The sequence below is a fragment of the Drosophila elegans genome, unplaced genomic scaffold (genome assembly GCF_018152505.1).
Source record: "Drosophila elegans isolate 14027-0461.03 unplaced genomic scaffold, ASM1815250v1 contig_149, whole genome shotgun sequence".
NCBI lineage: Eukaryota > Metazoa > Arthropoda > Insecta > Diptera > Drosophilidae > Drosophila > Drosophila elegans.
This window is the reverse complement of record NW_024545513.1, coordinates 13,810,164-13,834,702: the sequence shown is the minus strand read 5'-3', so window position 1 is coordinate 13,834,702 and position 24,539 is coordinate 13,810,164. Positions and strand designations below refer to the sequence as shown.

General features: G+C 48.8%; 4 protein-coding genes across 4 annotated transcripts; 2 read left to right on the top strand and 2 right to left on the bottom strand.

Annotated features, from left to right (window-relative positions):
* Positions 1–806: 806 nt before the first annotated feature.
* LOC108140940 (transcription factor grauzone) lies at positions 807–4,514 on the bottom strand. Its single transcript, XM_017264010.2, has 5 exons — positions 4,302–4,514; positions 3,784–4,219; positions 3,280–3,730; positions 3,005–3,217; positions 807–1,408 (listed from the first exon to the last, which is right to left on the bottom strand). Exons 1-5 carry the CDS (start codon positions 4,422–4,424, stop codon positions 859–861), a joined length of 1,773 nt encoding a protein of 590 aa, XP_017119499.1. The 5' UTR covers positions 4,425–4,514; the 3' UTR covers positions 807–858.
* A 402-nt stretch (positions 4,515–4,916) lies between these two features.
* LOC108140889 (neurogenic protein mastermind) lies at positions 4,917–16,831 on the top strand. Its single transcript, XM_041710067.1, is given in 7 exon segments — positions 4,917–5,572; positions 7,629–7,892; positions 7,971–8,139; positions 8,228–14,127; positions 14,130–14,576; positions 15,384–15,488; positions 15,564–16,831. Coding segments are annotated over 6 exon segments (7,317 nt in total). The 5' UTR covers positions 4,917–5,572; positions 7,629–7,802; the 3' UTR covers positions 16,170–16,831.
* Positions 16,832–19,749: 2,918 nt separating this feature from the next.
* On the bottom strand, positions 19,750–20,336 carry LOC108140853 (ATP synthase membrane subunit K, mitochondrial). Its single transcript, XM_017263838.1, has 3 exons — positions 20,207–20,336; positions 20,060–20,136; positions 19,750–19,988 (listed from the first exon to the last, which is right to left on the bottom strand). The coding sequence occupies exons 2-3, from the start codon at positions 20,132–20,134 to the stop codon at positions 19,917–19,919; spliced, it is 147 nt and encodes a 48-aa protein (XP_017119327.1). The 5' UTR covers positions 20,135–20,136; positions 20,207–20,336; the 3' UTR covers positions 19,750–19,916.
* An 864-nt stretch (positions 20,337–21,200) lies between these two features.
* On the top strand, positions 21,201–23,535 carry LOC108140854 (mitotic spindle assembly checkpoint protein MAD1-like). The gene is made up of 4 exons (XM_017263839.2): positions 21,201–21,411; positions 21,492–22,543; positions 22,615–23,189; positions 23,262–23,535. The coding sequence occupies exons 1-4, from the start codon at positions 21,342–21,344 to the stop codon at positions 23,458–23,460; spliced, it is 1,896 nt and encodes a 631-aa protein (XP_017119328.1). The 5' UTR covers positions 21,201–21,341; the 3' UTR covers positions 23,461–23,535.
* The last annotated feature ends 1,004 nt before the right edge of the window (positions 23,536–24,539 follow it).

The window sequence follows — 24,539 nt, the reverse complement described above, 5'->3', positions numbered from 1 at the left end:
TGGTTGAGAATTTCGGTGGTTGCAAACTTTGGTGGTTGAGAACTTCGGTGGCTGACAACTCTGTGGTGGAGAACTTCGGCATTTAACAGCTTAGTTCCTAACAGAAATGTTAAAAATCATGATTTTCGTAACAGCTATGTTAAAGCAACGTTTTCTTAACAGCCGCTTAAAAATATTAAAGCGAAAAAAGTTGATTTGTTTGTTTAATTACATATTTACTTAAATCCGCAGACTTGACCAAAATGCATATCCATGACTGCACCTAAATGTACAAATTCGTCAAAAATTAAAAATTATTAATTTCTAAATCCAAAAAAAGATTTTCTAGTTTCAATAAATTTGATTCTAATAATAAGGAAACTATGCTTAAATCAAGAAAACGAAAATCGCCATAAAAACATAAAAAAATACTCGTTTAAAAATTCTTTAAAAGTAACACATTCTGAAAAGAATAAGGAATCTGACTCTAATTTTGACTTTACAATTATATTATATACATATATGAAAAGTACCTTTAATCCTATTTGATCAATAACTGTCAGCCTACACAAAATATTTCCATGGAATTGCTTGAAATTGTATATAATTCTGGTTTTTGAAAACAACTAACACAGGCGAAATCAGGACTACACAAGCCGTAGGTGGACGAAGGACGAAGGCAAGGACTTCTACAAGATCCTGGGGATTGCCTCCTGCCCAAGTGGAAGAGTAAATGATCTAATGGGGAACTGGCGGTGTTCTCATCCTCTAGGCACTCTGCCAAATGGCCTGCCATCCAGACCAAATCCACGAGAGAAACAGTGAAGTATAGTTAATTTAAGTGTATAATGTTTAAACATATTTGTGCCTGGATGTGGATTACGAATCGTTGGATCCCGGCTTGAACTGCGGATTGTGCGAGCGGGCCATCTTGGCGCGCAGCCATTCGTCCGCATGGCGCTGCTTGATGTGGACGTACATGTTGGACCGGGAGCGGCACTCCTTCGGACAGTGCGGGCAGTTGTAGAGCTGCAGGCCCGTGTGGATGGCCATGTGCTCGTCCAGGTTGCGCTGCTGCTTGAAGCTCTTCTCACAGAACGTGCACTGCAGACTGGTGGTCAGCTTGTGGGCGTACTTCACGTGCCCCCGGAGCGCTGTGCGCGAGGTGCACGTCTTGCCGCAGTGCGGACACACCGTGTCCGTGCTGTCGTGGGTGAAGCGATGCAGCCGCAGGCTGTGCTCGTTCTTCAGCCACACCCCGCAGACGGGGCACTCCACCGCCGGCGCCACCACGCCCTGGTGCTCCAGCAAATGGCGGTCGAAGGAGGGCTTGAACTTGAACTTCTTGCCGCAAATGTCGCAGACGTGCCGGTGGAGATCCTCGTGTATGGATTGGATGTGCCGCCGCAGCCTGTGTATGTTGGCGAAGCTGTCAAAACAAATCGACTTTAATTTCAGTGAATTTCTAGATGAAATTACTTGCGAAAGAATACAAGAATTAGGTAAAATTAAGTAAGTAAGTAATTAAGTAAATTAAGTATTGTATATTGGACTCCCTTCGGCTTAAGTATTCGTTGCAATTAAAAAAAAGAGAACTGTTGAGTGGATCGGTAGCTAAATAACTTAGAAATATAAAGATGAACGTTCTATTATAATTGTTAGAATATGATAATAAAGTCAAATATTGCGTACTAGCCTTTTGATTAATAAACGATATGTATTGTAGCTGAAGAATTCGCGGTTATTGATTAAGTAAACTATTAAGTATTACCGCTTGGGTTTATAAGCGATAAAATTATTTTTTTTGGAGGTGAAGTCTCCCATTTGTTTAAATAAAATTAAGCTGAATTTCGTTCCTTATCAGAAATTATTTAAACGGTACCTTAACCAGATCAGGTAAATTACTTAGGAGTAAGAGTAGAATGAGCTATCTCTATATATCAATTAAGTAAAATATTATGTATAAGCACTTCGATTTATAAGCGAAAAGTATTGCATATTGGACTACCCTCAGCAGAAGACTCCTTCACCTGAAGAATTCGCGGTGTATAATCGTAACAATACTTTATTTAAGTAAAACATTGAGTATTGCCGCTTTGGCTTATAAATAAGATTAGTCAGAAATGATTTAAACGGAACCTTAAATGAGCTGTTGAGCTTAAACTTTGAGTAGAGTGATTTTCATAAGATTGTATGCATTGAAGGCTTGCCGAGCATTTTGTTTAGCTATCTCTCTCATTTATGTGTACATCTGCAATATTTCAAGTGTATAAAGCACATATTCTGCAATTCTAGAAGCCGCGACAAATATCGACAATTAGGTTGATCCCAAAATATAATTATATGTATTGAAAACACGTCCAGTCAGAAGATATTTTATACGAAATAAACTCGAAAATAGCAAAGTAACTTTGCCTAGTGGAAATACAATTGAAGAGCCTTTGGAAAATGGTACTTTTAACAGTAGAAAATATTTAAAAATTGTGTTAACCGTTGTTTTAAGCAATAAGTCAAGCATTATTTTCTTTAAGAAATAAGGAATTTTCTTAAATAAGTGACTAACATTTGAAATCATTTAACGATGAAGAAATTATAAAGATTTACTATACATCTTCATCTGAAGATCCCTTGCATTTTACAATCAAATTGCTGCGTTTCCTTGTCATAAGAATCCAATAACCTTAAATTAAAATCTATACAAATTTGTATAATCTATACAAATTATTATGCCTCAAAACAGCTTTTAAATTTCTACCATGAATTAGGCCACAAGTCACAAACAATTACCTAAACATCTATGGCTCTATAAAAGTGTACAAATGGGCAAATTACTTTTGACATTATTCGAGCAAAGCGTTGTGTCTCTTGTGTTTTGCAATATTATATTGGTAAACAAGATTGCTAGCCACCATCACCACCATAATTAGCCAATTAGTAATATAATATGTGCATCACTAGAGCAGGTTTGGCCAGGGAAGTCCATCTGTTTGGACAGGACAGGACATGATCGCATCCGCATTCTCACCTTTTGCAGCAGATCTCGCAGTTGTGCTCCAGCTGATCGGTGTCGTGCTTGGCCAGGTGGTTGGCCATTCGGCGCTCGCTGCTGAAGGTGCGCTCGCATTTGGGGCAGGGGAACTTGAGGACCTTGTCGATCTGGGCGACCTTGTTGTGCACCGTCTCGATGTGGGTGGCCAAATAGTCCTGCGAGTTGAGCGACTTTTGGCAAATGGTGCAGCTATTGGGTTGATCAAATATTGATAATCCATAGCTCCAGAAAGGAATCACTTTCAGACTCACGTGAAGAGCTTGGGATTGACATGCTTGCGGATGTGGTCCATTAGCTTGGAGGCCCGCGTGAATATCTTGCCACAGCACTTGATGTAGTACTCTCGCTGATGCACCTCCAAAAAGTGCGACTTCAGGTCGGACAGGTAGGGAGCGCTAAAGTCGCACAGATCGCAGTTGGCGCTCATGTAGCTGGCGATGGCCTCCTCGTAGCGCTTGGCCAGCTGGGCGCGGGAGCAGCCCTTGGGCTTGCGCTCGAGGACGGCCTGTAGCTCGGTCTCCTGCACCTCGGTTGGTGCGCGCTGGCCCTGAACGGCTGCCTTCCTGCGTCGCCGCTTGCTGCCGTCGTCGAGCAGATCGGAGAGCTCCTGGTGCAGCGAAAGTGTGCCCCGATCCTTCGCAGAGCGGGCCGTTGCCCTGCGCTTGGGCTTCATTTTGGCCTGCAGCCGGACCAGTGGTTCATCTGTCAGGACAACAGAAAGTTAGTCATTGAAAATCACAATGGTGGATACCCACCATCCGAAGTATCGTCCTGCGCCTCCGGCTCGCTATCATCACTGGGCTGCAGGCAGGGCTTCTCGTCCTCATCCTCCTCCTCCTCCTCCTCCGCCTCGGACTCCGCCGCGGGCAACTGCTCCTTGATCTGCTCCCTGACCTCCACACTGTCCACATTGACGTCCAGTACGCTGCCTAGAAGGCTCAGGTTTTGCAGGTCGAGGGGCTTCTCGTCCATGTCGCCCGATGCCAACGGCAGCTCATCTATGTTGACATCGACATCGACATCGACGCCGCCCGTCCACTTCATCGCCGTACAGTCCACGTCGACGGTGAGGAACTCCTTCTTCAGGGAGCACTGCTTCTGCTCCACCAGCTGCCAGAAGCCGTTGAAGTCCTCCAGGTGCTCGCAGCAGTCGGTGCACACGCTGGTCGAGATGCCGTCGTCCGGCAGGATCTGGACGCGACATTGGGAACATTTGGACATTGGTTAGGTGCGTCTTTTGCTGTTTACTGACCAAGAAATTCGGTTCACCCACCTCCAGCTGCAGAAACTTGGCGATCATCTTGACCAGGCGCGTCTCCGCCAGCGTGTCGTCCGTCTCGAAGAGGAAGACGGCGCTACCGGGACTGACGCAGCGCAGGCACAGGCGACAGATCATCTTGTTGCGATCGAATCAAAATTATAAATCAATTATTCACTTTTAATTAATCGGTTGCGCTGTAAACAACATAATTAGGGATGTCATTTAAATTGGGTATGGCACAACTCTTCATCAGGTGCGTTGGGCTTACGCGGGGTGGCAACGCCATGTATATCCTTAACGGTATATCTTGAAATATATTTGGGGTATTCCATAGTGTTGAGTTTTGGATTTTAGGCCCAACTTTTAGCCAGCTGGCTCCTTTTTAAATTGGAGCGACAATTTTTCATTGTCAATTGTAGATGAAAACTATTAGTGAGCTTTAAAAATGTTTGCATATGATATACAATTTAAGACAAAATAAAGTTGTAAAACATAAATAAGCTATTGGGCAGCAGAACGAATATTATGTGAATATAATTTAAAAAAAATAGAAACCATGATTTTTCGACCACCACACCTATCGATAAAGATAACAGTCCGCGGTCAGATGGGCAACGTCGCGGCTCATCCAGTCATATCTGGCAACGCTAGCCGCAAAATGGCAAAAAAATAATACATACGATTTAAAACTAATGGACAATTACGTATTACGTGAAAAGAACGCAACGCAACTAACCAAAACCCAATTGTCAATAAGCCCAGTGCAGTCGCGCGTGTGCGTGTTTGCAAAACCCCAGCAGAGGAAAAGTCCGTGGGAAAAGTGATTCAAACGGGTTTCGGAACGGAAACTTGGGGCCTCCTCGTCCCATCCCATACCCATACGATTTCATTTTCCATCTACACTTGCGAAAAGCGACAGAGCGCGCGAGAGAGACGGCGCGAGTGAGTGGAGAGAGGCAGAGAGTTGCGAGTGCGAGCGAGAGCGCTGACAACGCCACAGCGAGAGCCGAAAATCGCAACGAAATCAAATCGAATCGGCACCAAATCGAAGATTCTGGCGAACAAAGACTGCTAAACTGCCAACTACCCACTAGCAACAACGTCTCCATCTCGCTGCCTTCGGCTGCGCTCTCTTTTTGTTTTCGTTCATTTTTCGCAAGCGGCGAAACGAAACACGGGCGCTGAGTAAGCGCCAGAAAGAGTGCAAAAAAAACGAAGGAACGAAAGAAAGAAGCCAAGGAGCAACGAACTGTATTTGCGGTGTGTGCCCTGCGTGCGAACGGGTAAGCTCTATATTCTCTCATGCTCGCTTTCCTTCTATCCGCTGGTGGAATCTTGTCCGAAATCGGGATTTTCGGCCAGCAAGGATTTCAAAATCTGGTTAATTTTACAGCGTTTGTGTTGGCTTTCTTTTGGCTCTTACCAATAATACAAAGATTAATTAAAAATTTTAGCTTGCTTTGTTAAATCCGCTGTGTGCAAGAGAGAGCACGTTGTGCGCGTTCGTCTGGTTATCCTGCTCTCTCCTGCAACAGCGTTGCATTTGTCGGCGGCAGGTTTGCGTTTTCCGTTTTGTTGTCATAATACCTTAAGAGATAGAGATTGTGTTAATTTTTGTTTAATCAGCAAACATAACAAACGGGGCAAGCAGGGCCCCTAATTGTTTAATAATTGCCAGGTGTTTTTGGCCCTTGCCACCCTTGCATTAATTTCTTTAGCGGTCTGGCTGGATTTGTCCACGCCGGCTGGCAACGCCGTGCTCCACACCACTCACACGCACGCAATACATGCGAAAAGTGCGAAGTGGAAGAGGAAGAACTCGACGAAGAAGAAGCAGCGGCAAACTTTATGTCGGACGGTGGAAAGCAGAATAAAAATTTGCACTTAATGCGAAATTAAACGGTCAACCGCAGTCGATTAGCCGTTAGATAGGCTGCAGAGTGTATTAGCAAACCGCGAAACATTCAAAGTGAACAAATTTAAACGTTTTCCATTCAATTTCTCATTTCTCATCGCTAATATAACAAACGAAACTCCCCGAGTGTGCGGCTGTGTGCGTGCGGTGTTTAAACGGTATATTTCACTCTTCTCTTCTCTTTGTTTGCATTTTGCCAGCCACTGTGCACATACAATGCAAACACATGCAAACATAAATAAAAGGACCTGGGTGTAAAACAAAAAAAAATTGCACTCGTCGATTAAATAATAACTATAAAAAAAAGCCTCTTGCTCTCTCTGTGTGCGTGTGAGTATCTGTGCTGGTGTTAGTGTGCGTTGTGCCTGTCAATGATTGTTTTTTGAAAAAGGAGAAAAAAATTGTTGCCAAGCGTTTATATTGTCTTGTATTCCCACACTTACATCAAATTGCTTACATTTTAAATGCCCTGCACCGGCCCTTTGTTGTTGTTGAGAGGATTTTGCTGGCCCCGTTTCTGTTGTTTTTGCTGTAGTTGTCGGCCATTGTTCGTCCGCCTCCTCCAACACCTCCTCCCAACAATTATTACAAGACGCCACCGCAAAAATTCTTTCAATGCGTTGCCGCTTCTGCCGCTGGTGTGTGTGTGGGCAGACCACTCTAGCCGTCTCGCTCTTACTGTTGCCCACCTTAGGCGGCCTCTTATTTGCGTGTGCCTAGCGGCACTAGCTGTCCTGCTCGCACCAAACATTGGCTGCAATGCACAGTCGGAGCGAGGGGATTTCTGGGGGATAGTTGCCCCCCAAAAGTTTTCGTAATAAACTCAATATAATATCATAACAATATCATTAAACATTTTTTCAATAATCAAACTCATTTAAGATTAAAACAATCTATATTTTACTTTTAATATTTAGTTCGCTTAAATAAAAAAACGTTCTTAAAACCCCCTTGTCACAATATTTTTATAAGCTTGAAGAGCTGGGATAAAATATTAAATAAAATTAAAATTATTGCGAATTTCGTTGTAAATTTGCTTTGACTTTAGCAAAAATATTTGAAGTTACAAAGGTTACAGGACATCGAGATTTGACTTTCAGTTAAAAATTGGGAACTAAAACATTCTTTGAAAACAATTACACAGGAGAGGGTTTTTTTTTTTTAAGAGGGTCTTGGAAAATGTGGTTGAATGGAAATCTTGACAAGCGCGCCCCCAAAAGTGTACTCTAGACCCGCCTCTGATCAAATTGTAGGTGCGGAGCGAGTGGGGGCGTCAAAAAAGAGTAATTCCTAGAGGCAAACGTACTAAAACAGACAACAAAAGCCTAGTGGGCAGTAAACAAATTGTAGGGTGCCCCGATGGCAACTACCCGCCCCACCTTCCTTTCACTTGCACTCAATGTTATCCCCATCTGTGCTTGCAGCCCACCAGAAAGACTGAAACAAGGATCGTCTTTGGCCCAAAAGCGGCGATCCCAGCATCTAAACCTCAGCCAGAGCCACAGCCACATCCTTGCCCATTCTCCAGCGCAGCGGGACGAAGAGGAGCGCGGCGGCGGCGTGAAGGAAGCTAACGCTAATGAGGATCTATTGGCAGCATGAGTACACTGGGGGGAAGTAGGGGAGAGCGAAATGCCAAGCCCAAATTTACTGCGTTGGATATAAATCGCATGTACAAGAATAGCCGCGTAAGTAGAGTCACACCAAAAACACCGATATCAATTCAATTCGATGTTTAAACACTTATTTATCTTGGTTGTTTGCAGGGCGAGTCGAGTGAACCATCTGCACAAAAGAATCAAGTGCCACGTAAACATGGAATGCAAATCTTGGGCAAAGTGCCGTCCGCTAGGCGACCACCAGCCAATCTGCCATCCCTGAAGGCCGAGACCCACACCAGCAGCAACAATAATCTCCTCCTAGTCTCAGTCGAAGGTGGGTGTTCTTCGATCGTAGATCGTATATAATCGTATGGGTCAATCAGCAGTCATATATGTATAACTTGCTAAATATCTCACTACAGGAGCCACATCTGGAGGAGCAGGCGCAGGCGGAGCAGCGGGAGTAGGCGCGGCAGGAACAAACACTAGCCACAACAACACCACTGCCCACAGCGGAAGTTCAGGAACGGGCGGCGGAACGGGTTCAGGCGGAGGAGGAGCTGCGTCGTCATCTGCTCTCGGCCATCATAACCAGCAGCAAGCCCACAGCCAGCACCAGCACAACAACAACGTAGGCCTTGGTCCGAACGCTGGAAAGTTCATCAATAGCAACAACAGCAGCAGCAGCAACAATAACGCCGGCGGCTTAGGCGGCGGCGGTAATAAGAACTTCAAATTAATCAACAACTCCGTGAGCAGCTCAGGCGGCGGAGGAGCAGGAGGATCGGGCAACAGCGGCTCGACAGGAATAGGAGGAGGAGGAGGAGCAGGGTCCGGATCGGGCGGACACTCAATCAACTCGCCCAAGACATGGTCTGCCATCACCACTGGGCACGAACGGGGTTCGGGCGGCCAGCACTTTGGCCGCCAGCAGCAGCAGCAGGTGGTGCCCCACTACCAGAGTCCCCAGTTCCAGTACGAGTTCCCCACGCTGGACGGCACAGTTGGCAGCGGCGCCGGCGGCGGCGGTTCGGGTGCGGGTGTGGGATCTGGAGCTGGAGCGGGCAAGAGCCATTACCAGAACCAGGCGCACCATGCCGGCCACCAAAATCACCATCAGCATCAGCAGCACCACCAGCAGCATCAACAGCACCACCACCAGCAGCAACAGCACCATCGCGACTACCACCATGGCCACGGGCGCCAGTATGGACACCACTCGCATCGCGACTACAGAGATGGCAGCGACGACGTCGGCGGCGGCGGCGGCGGGTCCGCGGAGCTGGGCGAGCTCAGCCTTCGTCCGCAGAACGACACGGCCGCCTGGCTGCAGCAGCAGGAGAAGGCGGCCAAGGTGGCAGCAGCTGCGGCAGCGGACCAGGGTCTCAACCTACAGGGCCCGGTCCACCACCAGATGGGGGGTAACGGCGGCGGTGGCGGCGGCGGAGGAGGAGGAGGTGGAGGAGGAGGATCGGGCGGAGCTGTGCCCCTGCCCATCCTCTCGCTGATGCCCTCGTTCATGCGTAGCGGTGCTCCGTTGCCCGCCGCAGGAGCGACAGCGGCCAGCATCTTGGCCGGCGGATCCTTGGACTCCACCGCCATGCCCAGCGCTCCCTACCAGAACGGCATACTGGGCGGTCGCTCGGCCTCGCCGGCGGTAGTGGGCAGTGGCGGCTTCCGGGCGGCCACAGCCATACCCAAGCGACCACCGGCCTCCTCATCGCCCCCTCAATCTGGACTAGGCCTTGGAGGATCTCCCACTCCGCCACAATCCCAGCAGCAGCAGCAGCAGGCTAACGGCGGTGGAGGCGGCGGCGGAGCCGGGCGCAAGGACAAGGACTATGTGGTTGAGCCGGAAGTGGCTCAGATGCAGCGTCCCATCATCCGCGAGGAGGACCTGGAGCGCCTCAACGCCATTGCCAAGGACGACAGCTGGACCAAGCAGGACGACATTGACTACACGAAGAAACTAACATTCTCGGACGACGAGTCCATGCCGGAGGAGCACCAGGGGCAGGGCAAGCAGCAGCAGCAGCAGCACGGCTCCGCCCAGCTGCAGACGCAAGGATCATCCTCCTCAGTATTGGCTGGCAACGATCAACGCAAGCTGTCCACCTCCACATCCAGTTGGCAGCGTGGCAAGGAGAGCATCGAGCGCGAACAGCAGCCACCAGAAGTTATTCAAGACCAGCAGCAGCAGCAGCTCCAACAGCAGCAACAGCAGCAGCAGCAAGAGATCCGCCAGCAGAACGGCCATCGTGGCAGCTCAGGCAATGTGGGAGCACCGGTGGCCGGCGGAATCGCCTTGGATGCCAGCGTCTACGAGCGAGTGAAGCAGCGCAAGGAGGAGGAGGAGCGTCGCGAAATGGAACGCAAGCAAGCGGCTGCCAAGAAGCTGCAGGAACTAGAGATGAAGATGAACAGCAAGAAGGCGGCGGCGGCCGCTCTGGCCGGAGCCGATGGAGGATCCCTCTCGTCCGCGGCCTCGTTGGCCGCCAATGAAGTGCCACCCCCGTCCGCATCCCTGGGCAACGTCAGCGAGGACGAGGGCGGAGGCCAAGGCAGTGGCGGCGGCGGCGGCAGCGGAGGTTTGCACCGTCGACCCCGGGGAAGCATTTCCAGTCTGGGCAGCGGCGTCACACCCACGGGAGGAGCTGGTGGAGGTGGCGGAGCTTCGTCATCCTCGTCGGCAGGCGGCGACTACGGCCAAAAGACCTTCCTCACCCATTTCCAATCAAATTTACCACCCCGCTTCCAGCGCCAGCAGCAGCAGCAACAGCAGCAGCAGCTCCCTCGCTTGGAAAAGAGCGCCTCGGCCAGCAGCGCATTCGATAGCAATTCCCGCTATCTGCAGAAGGGTGGTGTCGGCGGAGGCGGAGGAGGAGGAGGCGGTGGTGGTGCGAGTGGCGGACCACAAGCCAATGCTAACCAAGGTCGCACCATCTCCGGCGGCTATGCGCAGCGTGGTGCCAGCGTTGGAGGCAGCGGTGGCGCCGGTGGATACGGACGCAACCGGCACGACAGCAACAGTGCTCGAGAGGAGCAGGAGCTGGAGCAGCAGCAGCAACAGCAGCGGTTCACCCGCGGCGTGGACTACCGACAGGCGCAACAGCTGCCGCGCAGCATATCGGAGAACTCGCATCGCAAGACCAGCGTGTCATCGGCTGGCGACGATGTCCTGGGCACCGGCGGCGGCTCCTGTTCGTCGTGGGCAGAGCAAACGGATGCCGAGCAGAAGGTTCACCATCGCCACCGCGAGGAGAGCTTCTCCTCGAGCCACAGCCACGACTCGACGGTGCAGATAAAGATCCTGCAGCGTCCGGCCCGCCAGCCGAGTCTCAGTGAGGAGTCCTCGCAGTCGCAGCCGAAGCAGCTGCCCGCCTCGCCGCAGCAACAGCAGCAGCAGCAGAAATCGCTAACGGCAGAGCCCATGCCCACGCAGATCCTGCGTCGCAGCGTGGAGATCGAGAAGCCTGTCGAGGAGAGGGCGGACGACAAGGCCGCCTTGGATGCGGAGGACAAGGCGAAGGCAGCGGCTGGCGGCAAGTTGGCCGATGAGGATAAGTCCGGCAACAAGCGCCCCAGTCCCAGGAGCGGAGGAGCGGCATGCGGATCAGGAGGCGGAGGCGGTGGAGGCCGAGTTGGAGGTCGTAGCTATACCAGCGGCAGTGGCGGTTCATCCGTCGGATCGGGCAGTAGCTATCGCGGCCAGAGGAGCGCCGGTGACTGGAACAGCAGTCGTGGCAGCGGCGGCGGCAGACGCTACTACGGCAGCGGAGGCGAGCAGTCGGAGCACTCCGAGGACGTGGACGAGGACTGCTACAGCAGCAGTGGCGGAGGCGGAGCAGCAACGCGTCGCAGCCCCAAAGAATCGGGCAGCAGTGCAGCCAATTCCGGTCAGGCTGCGGCCAACAAGGCTGGCTTCTCGCCCCGCGGCGAACCATCGCGACGTGGACGTGGTGGCCTCTCCAGCGGTGGAGGTAGCGGCGGCGGCTCCGCACCCGGTTATCGTCGTCAGCCCGTCGTGGGCTCTGGTTCCGGCTCGGGATCGGGTGGAGCGGCGGGGGGCCGTAGCTATGGAAGACTCGGCTACGAGGAGTACGGCAAGCAGCAGCGCACCTCCGAATCGGACGCGGACCTGGACAAGACCAAGCAGAACCAGCTGGCACTCAGCGCCGGCCTGCACAAACCCAGCAAGGATGACAAGGACTCGTCGTCGGCGCTCGGCGGCGAGGAGAAGGACAAGACTGCCACTCTAGCTCCTGCCCACAACACTGCCCTGCTGGCCAAGGACGAGCTGCTGCTGCAGCAGAAGGAGTCGACGGGTCGCCTGCTGCCCCCCGGCCTCTCGGGATCAGTGGTAACAGCCACTGCCTCTGCCTCAGGCTCTGGCACTGCCTCTGGCTCTGCCACATCCCTAACCACATCCGGCGCAGTTCCCGGCTCAACAGTGGACCAGAAGAAGAAGGGTGAGTCGTCCTCCTGTACCGTGGTGGGCGGCGAGAAGGTGACGGGCGGCAAGTTGCCCGCCATCGGCGAGAAGAGCTCGCTGGGCGCCGTTGGCTCGGGTCCATCCACCACCAATCTGCTGTTGGACGCCGGCGCCCCCGTCAACACGATCATCTTCGAGAACTCCACGTACAAGCAGCAGGCGGCGGCCGCTGCCGTGGTGGCCAAGCCCGGCACGCTCTCGGTGTCCAGCGGCGGACCGGCCAACATGTCCGTGGACAGCCTGTCCAGTGCCCTCTCGCAGATGAGTTTCGGGGGCAAGGCGACGGCCACGGGCGCCGGAGACGATTCGCAGGACATGAAACTGGGCTTTAGCTTTGGCGATGATCCCACAACGCCACTCAAGGTGGTCGACACCATCGACAAGACGGCCAGCCAGCAGCAGCAGCAACAGCAGCAACAACAGCAACACTCCCAGCAACAGCAGCAAAACAACTCGACGGCGGATCTAAACATGAAGATAGCCAGCGTGAAGAAGGTTTGGGAGTCGGCCACGCCCATGTCCGACGGACCCTCGCCGTCGCAGGTGCAGCAGCAACAGCAGCAGCAACAGCAACAACAGCAGCAGCAGCAACAACAGCCCCAGCAGCAACAGCAATCGCAGGTGCAGGTGGCAGCGCAGCAGCAACAGCAGCAGCAGCAACAACAACAGCAGCAGGTTGTGGGTGGACCGCAGCAGACTGGCGACGATGGCAGTGGCCACATGAGTGCCGCCTCCTTTGTGGCCGCAGTGGCAGCCTCACAGCACCAGCAGCAGCAGCAGCACCAACAGCAGCAGCACCAGCAGATGCCGCACTACGCAGTCTCGGCGGTGCACATGCAGAGCCACCACCACCAACAGCAGCAGCAGCAACAGCAGCAGCAGCAGGCGGCGGCAGCGGTGGCGGCAGCGCAGGCGCAGCACCACCAGCAGCAGCAGGCACAAGCGCACCACCAGCAACAGCAGCACCATGCACTCTCCTCGCCGGGCCCGGTGCCCGGAGGACATGGCCACGGCTACGGTCATGGGTCGCCGTTCGACGCGGGTTCGTTGGAGCAGCAGTTCCAGCAGGAGGACTATCCCAGTCCCCAGCAGCAACAGCAGGCGCACCAGAAGACCAAACAGTTGCAGCAGCAGCAGCAGCATCTGGGCATGTCTCCGCCGCCCAGCCAACAGCAACAGCAGCAGCAGCACTCGCAGCAGCAACAGCAGCAGGCTCATCAGCAACAGCAGCAGGCACACCAGCAACAACAGCCCTCATTCTACCAGGCGTCACCACAGTTTGGCGTCGGTGGCATTCCCACGATCCCCAGCCCGCCGGCCGTGGTGTTCAACTCGTCGCAGATGCCGCCGCCGCCACCGTCACAGGGCGGCAATCTGTACGCTCCATTCCATTCGCTCGATCATTCGAGCCGTTCGCCCGCCTACTCGGCGGCGGCGGCCGCCCACAGCTTCCCCAATCACTATGCGGCAGCAGCAGCGGCGGCGGCGGCAGCAGCCGCGGGCGGCGGTCCCTTCAACGTCAACGTGAACGCCTATGCAATGCAGACACCGCACGGCGGCAACCTCCCGCCCACGGCGCCCACTCCGGACATGTACTCGAACCTCTCGTCCCAGTTCCGGCTGGGCGGTGGTCCGGGTCCCGGACCGGGTCCCTTCGGCCAGCCCAGCTCGCAGCAGCTGAGCAATCCCAGCAACCATGCTGCGGTGGCCATCATCTCGTCCAGCAGCAACTCCATGATGTCGTCTGGGGCGGCCAAGCCGCCGCCCAGCCAGCAGCCCATCGGAGCCATAGGCTCCAAGTCGGCGGGCAGCGGCGGTGGTCCGGGGGACCGGGTGGACCGGGACCCGGACCCGGCCCATATGCCACCACCCAGCAGTATATGAATCTTTATGCCGGCCCGCCGCAGCATCCGGGCCAGGGTGGACCGCCGCCGGGCGCCCACCAGCTGCAGTCGAACAGCTACTACTCGAATTCGGCGCCGGGCGGCCCAAGTGGACCGCAGTTCTACGGCGGACCGCCGCCGCAGGGCAATGGCGGGGCACAGAGCTATGGCCTGGCCACCGCCGCCGGCATGTATGGCGGCCATCAGGGCGGTCCGCCCGGCTCCAATGGACCGCCGGGACCGCCGCAGTCGCAGCACACCATGGGCACCTTTAACACGCAGTTCATGAACTCGCAGCTCCTCACGGCGGCCAGCATCAATCAGTACCGCGGCGGACCCACGCCCGGAGCCGCTTATCTCAAGGGCAGCCAGGGTCAGGCTCACATGCAGGACTCGGTAAGGCAATGAACTTAAGCCACGTCATCCCACTAACACACTAACACACTATCCCACTTTGTCATTAACCATTAACCCATAAGCATTAACCACATTGTCGTTTTCCCACCAGTTTGGTAAGGAGAGAAACAAGTCAGGACCATAAATCCAAGGTGGGATCGAGTTTTGAGCAAGATTCGGAGCCAGAGATTGGCAAGAAGCATATAATTGTTGGTTTTATCTTTGAGTTATTCCCAATTTTGAAGCATTTTCTCTTGTTCTTTTTTGGTTGAGTAAAGAAAAGCCTTATCATTAACAATTTTGTCGTTTTTCTATCGCTTTATAAAGAGAAACAGTGCAAGACCACTGGTCTTCGTTCATTGAATCCAATGATGGCCACCAGTTGGATATTATCATATTATCCAACCATTTTTGGATACCAAAATCTGATTAGTATTTCGGTTTTCACTGCTCATTGGAGTTGACATATATGTTACATATCTGTCTTGCTCGCACCAATGATAAATTGTATAGTATGACCATAATTTATCGAATTAATGAACACAACAATGTAATGTTAGAAAGTCATATACAGAAGTTAACCTCTGGTTAAAAATTGTAAGTGAAAAAAGCTTGTAAAGTAAAAAAAATTGATGCAAATTAACATATTCCTCTCACGTTCCGAGGTTTCTATTTCAGTGGGTCTTTTAAATCTACTTAAAACTCGAACTTTATCCCAACGACACTAGCATGCAGACTTATATCTCAACCATTTGGGATATTTTATATAGCTCTCCTAATTGTTGGTATTGCTCCTTCTCCTCTTAGATGGGTCGCCAGCTGAAGAGTCCACTGAGCGCGGACATGAGTCTCGGTCTGGCCAAGCAGGTGCAGTCGCAGCCCAGTCCACCGCACCATAAGAACTACGGAGCGGTAAGTCTTTTGGCTGAGCTCTTTGTCGATGACTCCTGCTAATTGCCTTTGGCCTTTGCCATTTCCTCCTTCCAGTGGGACCTGCAGAACCAGGTGCTGCAGCAGCAGCAATCTCAGCAGCAACAGCGGCAGGGCGGCGGCGGCAACGGGCCGAACATGAATGCCCTGGGCGGCCGAGGCAGCGGGGCTGTGGGCAGCGGCAGCGGCAACGGAGGAGGAGGTGGAGGAGGAGGCGGTGGTTCCCAGGTGGGCGGCAACGGCGGTGGCAATGGCGTCGGCAGCGTTGGCCAAAGTGGCGGCGGCCAAGGACGCTATCCCACGCCCATCCAGCGGCCCAACAACTACCCGCAGCATCCCCAGCAGCAGCAACAGCAGCAACAACAGCAGCAGCAGCAACGGGATCAAGCAGCGGCGGCGGCTCAGCGGGCCCAAAATATGCGCCAGGTGACCGGTGGCGGCGGAGGAGTGCCCGGAAGTGCTGGCGGCGGCGGTGGCGGCAGCAATACCCCTGTGGGACCGCCCGGCGGCAATAACGGTGGCAACGGCGGTCCAGGCGGAGCGGTCGTCGGAGGAGGAGGAGCGGGCGGAGCGGCGGGCTCCGGACCCGGAAAACCCTACTATGCGAATAACGCCGCCGGCACGGGCGGTGGGGCCAATCGCGGGGAGTGGCATGCGAACTGAGCGAACTGCAGGCGAGCACCACCCACCAGTCCACCATCCACCAGCCACCCGTCAGTAAACCCGTCAGCAAACCCGAGAACAACAAAATCAAGTGAGATACAAATGGAAGGCAGGAGGATGTCAGTCGTCAGTCGGCGGTCTGTCCGAGAGCTGGAGGAAAACGTATCTTAACCAAAACGAGAACATGAATGAACGCAAACACAGAAAGCAGCAGCAGCAGAAAGTCAAAACTCTAGCGAAAGCCAAGAGAAAGTGAGAAAGAATATCAACAAAGCAGCGAAACCAAGCGGAACACAAAAATCCAACCTTCATTCACATCATGTAAAAGGGGGATGTTGTGAGTAGGAAAGTGATCTACTGGGGGAATCCCCGTCATATAACCGCATAAAGGCAAAAAGGCAACTCAGCAAATAATCAGCGAAAGGCAAACGTAGCGATGAATCGCAAATCGATAGTGAGAAGACGAAGGGTTCAACAGGAAACGAGTAAGGAAATACTAATTGCAAGAAGAAAAAAATATTTAAAAACAACACCACACACCACACACACACACACACACACACATGCATACATATACATATACATACATACTTACATAAAATAGCAGAGTGTATTTTTTGTCAAACAAATTTACATAATAATATATTACTTTTATATACTTATGATTTTTTGTAGTAGAGTCTTTCTCATTTAAACAAAACAAAACAAGAAACAAAACAAACGAAACCAGAAAAACAAAATGAACCTTTGGCACTGCGTATGCTTTAATTTCTTTATATTATATACATATTGTTTAATTTTTTTTGCAACCAACAAAAAATCAACTAATAATTCTAATTTATGTTTATGCTACAATATACATTATATATACAATCTATCTATCTATCTATATCTATCGATATCAATCTTTCTGTGTAGACAGCGAATAAGAGAGAGACAGACAGACATACAGAGAGAGAAAGACAGACATAGACAGACAGAAAGAGACAGAGACAGAGCAAACGAACGAGGGAGAGAGTTTGTTTAAGCGCAAAGTTAAGTTCAAACGAAAAACAAATACATATAGAAATCTTGTCGTCTTATAAACAAAACAACTACAACAAATAGACAATTGCGTCACAAATTGTACTCGTCGGGCTCTATACTGTTATATATAGTAAACTGATCCTGATCCTAACTACAATTTAAACTAAAACAGAGGGAGAAACGAAATATGGACCCAAGCTTAAATTTGAAAACAGTGTTCAGCGCAATCGCACACGGGTGGCAACGCCGCCGACACCTTCGCAGCCAGTGCTGCCACCTCGGTCGCTGCCGGCGATAATTAGTTAATCGATTATCATTAACCCGCCTGTCCTGCAATCTGAAAGAAAGGACGAGTAAAAGGATGTTTATGCTCAAGGTAGAATTCTAACGGTAGCGCAACGTAACGGGGAGGTGAGAGGAGGCAACATGAAATTTAAACAATTTATATAAATGTGTAATTCATTATGTAACTGTAACTTAACAAGGATATGATATGTATGGCATATACTACACACACACAGAAAAACACGAGACTCACACATAAAATAAATATATATAGAGGCAAAATCCAAGCGAAAAACAAAAACACTCCAGCAAACATTTTTAAGGAAAGCAAAAAACCACACATATATCCCAGTAACAGTAATTAATACGATTATACTCGGATCGAAATCCGGCGGAATGGGCCACGGATCTCTTGGTTCCCTAAAAGCCACCTGGGGCGTCGAAGTCCTTGCCCCGTTCCGTAGGACTTTGCGACTAAATGTAGTAGAATTAATAAATAAACAATGCAAAATAAGAAATACAAGAAAAAGAAGGGCAAAAGCCAGGCACTTTTCGCTAGGCTTCTGACAAAAAAAACCGAAATAAAAACCGAAACCATTTAGCGATATTAATTAGTCCACACATACACACTCTTTCACACACGCCCCTGCCACGCCCACAAATATGAAAAACCCAAAATATTTGGGACGTTTGCTATGCCAGGCAATGTTTAGTTATAAAAAAAAAAACAAAAAACAAAAATTAATGAAATGATGAGTAAAAGTAATAAAGCAGGCTTGCTATCACACAATACATGTAAAAGGTATATTATATAGCATATTGATAAATGATATAAACATTAATTTATACCTATATTTTAAATGCATCATCTGGTTTTTCGTCTCCACCAAAAAACGGACAAGACAAGGATAGCAACAGCATAAGCATGATAACGATTATGATAACGATGACGATGACGGTTAGGCAGGAAACGGAACGAAGAAGAAGAGTAGATGGTGGAGAATATAAGCATACAAATATATGTAAACCATTTTTACATTCAATTCATTCAAATTAATTTTTAGTAATACTGAAATTTCGATAAACTGGGGCTGCGAATGCTCCGACCCCGCCCCGCCCTCTCAAAAAAAGTCCCTACCCACGAAAAAGATGAAATTTAAAGCAAGTTTGAAATGAAATAAAAACTTTAAATAAAATATTAAAAACAGAAAACCAAAAACAAAAAGTGAATCAAAACCCGCAGTTTGAAAGACATATTCATTGACTATTGAAAACTACTGATTTTTCCATTCATCGACATATATTTTCTATCTTTCAGTTTGCAATTTTGATTGGCAAAATTCTACGGACATTTTTAGATTTTATATACCGGTTTGTATTCGATCTTTTCACAATCACATGGGATAGAGAGAAAAGTTGCTGTTTTGCCAGCATACCATCATAAGAGCGGATGGTAATATGTGAATGAAAAACAGCCCATTCAACTAGGACTTGGCCTAATTAAATTGTCCTATATCTTCTGGTGGAAGAGATATAATTCCAAATTTTAGATAGGTATAAATTTAGTTATTCTCGGCTTTAAAGCAAGCAAGGTTTGGATTTCTGAAACGTCATCAACCTTTAAATTAAGTTTTGGTAAACTTAAAAATAAACTAATAACTTATTAATTGAGCGAGCGACACATATTCAACCATAACAAGGTGAAGACTGAATTATTTAAATCTCTTTTTGATTTGTGAATATTTCTGTGACCAAAATATGTTAATAAGCTGAATTTAAGCAGATTATATAAACATAAATTTATTCTTTTAATAATACCTATCTATTTTCCACTATATAAATGGGTTAAGTTATAGACAGTATTCCGATTTAAAAATTAAAAGGAATCTTTCATCCGCTTTGAAATATTTCCGCGGCTAAATAAATAGTCATTTTAAAGGGACATATATTACTTCAGAAGAACACTCTGATAAACTGCAAATCAGAACCACTGTTCAGTTCATCTTGAAGATTAAGAAATATCTTTCAAGACGATTTAATTCTTCTCTGGACACTTGTTATTTTTTTCTGGTACCCACTTCAAGGGCAGATGTGTTGTTTTGGATGCAGATGTTTGGAGGCAATATCTATATGTCTAAGGGCAACACAACTATGCAGGGAACTGCCCGACAAAACAGTGTGTGTTTCCAAATGATAAGTGCCTTATTTGCAATGGAGCCCGAATAAAGATGCCATGAAAGCAAGGATCGTTACATAATGCACTTCGGGGTTCAGTGTGTTACATTCTCAGCTTATTTATTCCTTCAAGGTCTTGCACTACACATAAAATAAACCCGCCCCGGCAAACTTGAGGCGTCTGATCCAGAGTCCAGCGGTGGTGGCATCCCCGGAGTCCAGATCTTCGTGAACATAATGCGGATGCGAATAAGGAGCGCCCTACTTCTTCTTGGGCTTCAGCACCTGGTAGGCGATCAGTAGTCCCATCACGGCGTACGTGGCCTTGGCAACCTGCAGATGATTAGGATTAGGATTACGGAGGCGGGAATTTAAGCGGAAAAACAGAACTATGTACTACTCACATTGGCACGGCCGGACATGGTGGTGCCATTGAAGATTTTCGACATGCCGGTCAGTTTCTCGCCTTCGCCAGCCATTTCTGCGGGTACAAGAGTATTGATTAGGTTAAATCCTTGGAGATGTTCCCATTTTGATTACCCTCCACTCACTTTAAGGTTTAATTGCACGGAATTCGAGCTGCTGCAGTTGCCTGTAAAAAATATTTGCGGCGGAGGTTATACAACTGGGAAGAGTGTTGGTAAACGTCTCGTTTTGTTTTTTGACATGCTGGGCCTGCCAACTTGTGGCGAACATAAAAAAGGAAATTCGGTAGTGATTTAGTATTTTTTATTTACCACTGAATGTAGCACAAAACACAAGCCTTGGTTGCAGAAATTGGGGTAGAAAAAATGCAAAAAATTAAATATTAAACTTTTCTAATGAAACTGCTTTCTAAATTAACTTAAATTGGAGTTGGTAATGGTGGTAGTTTTAAGTACTTTTGTAATATATATATATATATATTAAATATGATATACACAATGGAGGTACATAGCTTATAATTTGAATTTGTATAAAAAACCGTACAAATAACGATACTATCGATAGTAACGAATTTTAGTCTCCCAAAACATTGAAAATATCGAATGGGCCACTATCGATAGTTTACCAGCTCTATTTCCCAACACTGATTATAAATGAAAACGCCGCGAACTTTTGGTTTTCCATTACTTTATGCAAAGTCGCCAGTTCGAAGAACTTGACTTGTCCAACCGGCAGAATCTTATTTTTCAGAAATTTACATACCAATTGCGTTTTTTGAAACGATTAAATGAAACGAAACTTATTGGGAAGGCAAAAACGAAACGAATTGTTCCCAATTAACTCGAAATAGTCAAAAGTTAAAAAATCTGTACCGCTTCGGCTCGGAGTGGTTCAACTCCGTAGTGATTCGAAGTCCTTTTAAAAATCATTATTTGGCATTCTTGGAACGATTAAATGAAACGAAACCTATTGGAAAGGCAAAAACGAAACGAATTGTTCCCAATTAACACAAAATAGTCAAAAATGAATGGTTCGGTTCGTTAAAAAAGTTCTGAACCGCTTCGGTTTGGAGTGGTTCAACTCCGGAGTGGTTCACAGTCCTGTTAGAAATTATGACTTGTCATTCTGGGTAAAACAGGCAGCCACAAAACTGTGTATCGTTTCGTTCCGGTTTTTTCAACGCCAAAATAAAATCAGAAATTATTTAACAAAATAAAAGCTATTAACCAAAAGCAAAGCGAAACCGAAACTTGACTTGAAATGGACGAAACACCGAACAGCAAGTACGTTAACAATCTTTCGACTTCCGCTGGCAACGGCCACGTGGCTTGTAAGTATTTCCCAATGTTTCTTCTTCTGCAGAAGAAGAAAAAGCCCTCAAAAACCTCATATGACTATCCTCTCTGGCAGCGTCCAAGAAGCGTCGCCTGGAGTGGGAATCGCCGGCAGGCAGCCAGAATGCCACTGGTTCCTCCGCCGAGTCCGTGCCGCCGGAACGCTCCTCGCTGTCCATCACGAAACTGCGCGTCGAACTGATCGAGAGCAAGGCACTGGTCATCAAGTTGCGCGGTGAAATCGATCAGATGATTCGGGAGCACCAGGAGGCCCTCATGCTGGCGGAGAACAAGAGCTCGGTCCTGAAGGCGCAGTGTGATTCCACCGGCAAGCGGTACGTGGAGCTGCAGGAGGAGTACCAGACGCTGCGAGCCCGCGAGTTGGCCCAAAAGTCTGAGGCCAGACTGGCCACCGCCGCGTTGGCCGAACTCAAGTTGAAGAACGATGCGGCCCAGGACAACTGGGAGAAGGAGCAGTGTGCGCTGAAGGCGGACCACCACGATGCCCAGATGCGCACCAACAACGAGATGAACAAGTTTCGCCGGATGGCCCATCGCTGTGCCATGGAACTGAAGGCGACGCGTCACGACGCGGAGTTCGTGCGCCAATGGAACACGCAGTTGAGAGAACAGGTTTCCGAACACGTCGCACTGCGCAACAATTTCGAGCTGCAGCAGCAAAGCCTTCAAATGGCCAACGAGCGCATCAAGGCACTGGAGTACGAGATTCAGTCGTACAAGGACTGGAAGGAGATAACCGAGGTGGCGCAGCAGACTCTGCTCAGTGTGCCAGACTTGCGGGCGGAAGTGGAGCGCCTGCGCAAAACCAACAAGAATCTACACACTTTGATTGGTGACAAACTGCTGCTGGAGGAGCAGGTGAACGACTACAAGGAGCGACTGGAACGGGATGAGAATGTGCGTGCCGAGGCTGCTTCGCTTCAGGTGAAACTAAAGCATGCGGAGCAGGAGCTCGTGGAGTGGACGCAGCTGGCCCAGGATCACTGCCTGCAAAACACGTTGGCCACCCCGATGGCTCTGCGCGAACGCATCGAGACAATGCTCCAGCATAACCTCATTTACGTGGCAGATAAGTGCACCGCGGAGTCCGATCGCAAGCATATGCAGGTATGTACATACATAGGTGGCAAACCACTCCGTTTACCGCTCAATCTACATTATTCACTCCAATTATTCAGGGAATTGTGCGCGACTTGGAGGTCAAGTGCGCTTTGTACTTGAAGAACCTCGAGGAACTGAACATCGAACTGAAACGGCACTCGAATTTCGAGGAGCAATTGCAGCGCAAACTGATGATAGTGTCCAAGGAGCGAGACGTAAGCAAGCTTCTAATGAAGAACTTTGAGAAGGACATGACCCTGGGCTACATCAGTGTGATGGACTCAACGAAGGACATCAAGGTGCAGATCCGTGTGCATAATCTCGAACGCACCGTCGACGGCTACAAGGAGATGTTGGATCTGCGGGATAGTCAGATTGCGGAACTGCGAAAGCAGGCAGTGCCGCAGACGCCACCCAGCAGCGCTGGCTACGATTGCTACCGAAAGCAAATGGACTCACTGCGATTGGAGAACGATCAGCTGCGCCGGCGCAAAGAGGATCTGGAGCTGCGCAACGAGAAGTTGATGGACGATCTGAAGAAGTTAAACACTGAGAAGGATGACATGCAGGCGGCCCACAATGCATACCGCAATGTGTGCTGTTGGATTTTGGGCTACAAAATTGATTGCATTGGCGGCAGAAGCAGCTATCGGTGGGTCACTTAGTCCACAATCTATCCACACTATCCGCCATCAACTCAACATTTCCTTGTTCTTGTTTGCAGCATTTCCAGCCGATTTGCCGAGCGATTGGATGAGCATCTGGACATCACCCTCTACGGATCGCGCCGATTGTCTGTGCTGGACTCGCCCTACTCGCAAGCCGTTTGTCCGCCCAATAATCAATATCTGCCCAACAATGATTTTCCTGAATTCTTTGCCAATCTTACCCTGAAACTTTTCCGAAAGCCCACCACTGACTAGATAGTCACAATTGTAGCAATTGTTTAGTTTAGCATCAAATAAACGACTATGTCTATTAGTGTATTCGTGTGCGAACATCTTATATGTATATATAATATATATATATATATATAAAGATGCCACACGTCGATCTAACTCGTTGTATTCCATGATTTAATCGGTATTACTTCACTTCTTTAATTTAACCATCAAATATGAGCCATATGCAGATTGATTTATGGATAGATTATAAGTTGAAGTAATGCACAATATAAATATATTGGAATGGAATCCTGTCCATAGATCTGCTTACACATGGCCACGATCACATTGAAGGAACGCTTTTGCACCGCAGCTCCATGGTAGCTGGACATGATGAGCTCCAAAAAGGCGCCCACCTGGGACATGAAGATGTTCAGCAGGTTTATCTCTATCTTCGACTGATTGCTCTGCAAAAAATTGTGGATTGGCCACCAGTGAAGAAGTCTGTGTCCAATTGGGCATCCAATTAAGCCTGCAAACGCTCCACGCATTCATCCACACAGAGAGAAATTTGATGTTCTCAGCTGAGAAACGTGCTCAAAATTAAAACGTAACTTTTGAGTAAAAAATGTTCTCAATGTTTTTAAGTTTAATGTTCTATCAATCGAAAATACCGCTTTACGAGGTAAAAAAAACTTGACGATCGCACCTTCGAAGCACAAAATTTCTAATATTGAATTTTGTGAAGAAAAATTATTAAGCATTCAACTTTATAAATACACAAAGCCTTTTATCTGCAAAGGCATATTTTTAAAGCAGCGTGCCGAATAAAAATATGAAAATAAATGACAAAAAAATGTTTGTCTCTAATTTTTTTTTAAATTCTTTTGAACTTTCTGTTGGCTTTCGTGCAATATCAATTCCAATGTAGCCAATTAATAACGAAAAGCACCAGCAATTTGAACTAGCCAGCGTTATCACATTCACCTTGAAATTCTTCTAATTGCAAATTGCAGATTACTTACCAAATGTCAAAGGCACCTTTGTAAATTCGCATCTAATTAAGGGGCTTAAAATAAGCGCCCCACAACTTGTAGCTGGGTCATGTGGCTCAAATG

Excerpts from the sequence above, each read along its gene's own strand:
- LOC108140940 (XM_017264010.2), bottom strand. The coding sequence starts at position 4,424 with ATGATCTGTCGCCTGTGCCTGCGCTGCGTCAGTCCCGGTAGCGCCGTC. Across the intron at positions 3,731-3,783 it reads GCAGGACGATACTTCGGATG|ATGAACCACTGGTCCGGCTG; the intron begins GTGGGTATCCAC and ends TTGTCCTGACAG. Across the intron at positions 1,409-3,004 it reads TGCGAGATCTGCTGCAAAAG|CTTCGCCAACATACACAGGC; the intron begins GTGAGAATGCGG and ends TTGTTTTGACAG.
- LOC108140853 (XM_017263838.1), bottom strand. The coding sequence starts at position 20,134 with ATGGCTGGCGAAGGCGAGAAACTGACCGGCATGTCGAAAATCTTCAAT. Across the intron at positions 19,989-20,059 it reads CCATGTCCGGCCGTGCCAAT|GTTGCCAAGGCCACGTACGC; the intron begins GTGAGTAGTACA and ends AATCATCTGCAG.
- LOC108140854 (XM_017263839.2), top strand. The coding sequence starts at position 21,342 with ATGGACGAAACACCGAACAGCAAGTACGTTAACAATCTTTCGACTTCC. Across the intron at positions 21,412-21,491 it reads TGGCAACGGCCACGTGGCTT|CGTCCAAGAAGCGTCGCCTG; the intron begins GTAAGTATTTCC and ends CCTCTCTGGCAG. Across the intron at positions 23,190-23,261 it reads GGCGGCAGAAGCAGCTATCG|CATTTCCAGCCGATTTGCCG; the intron begins GTGGGTCACTTA and ends TCTTGTTTGCAG.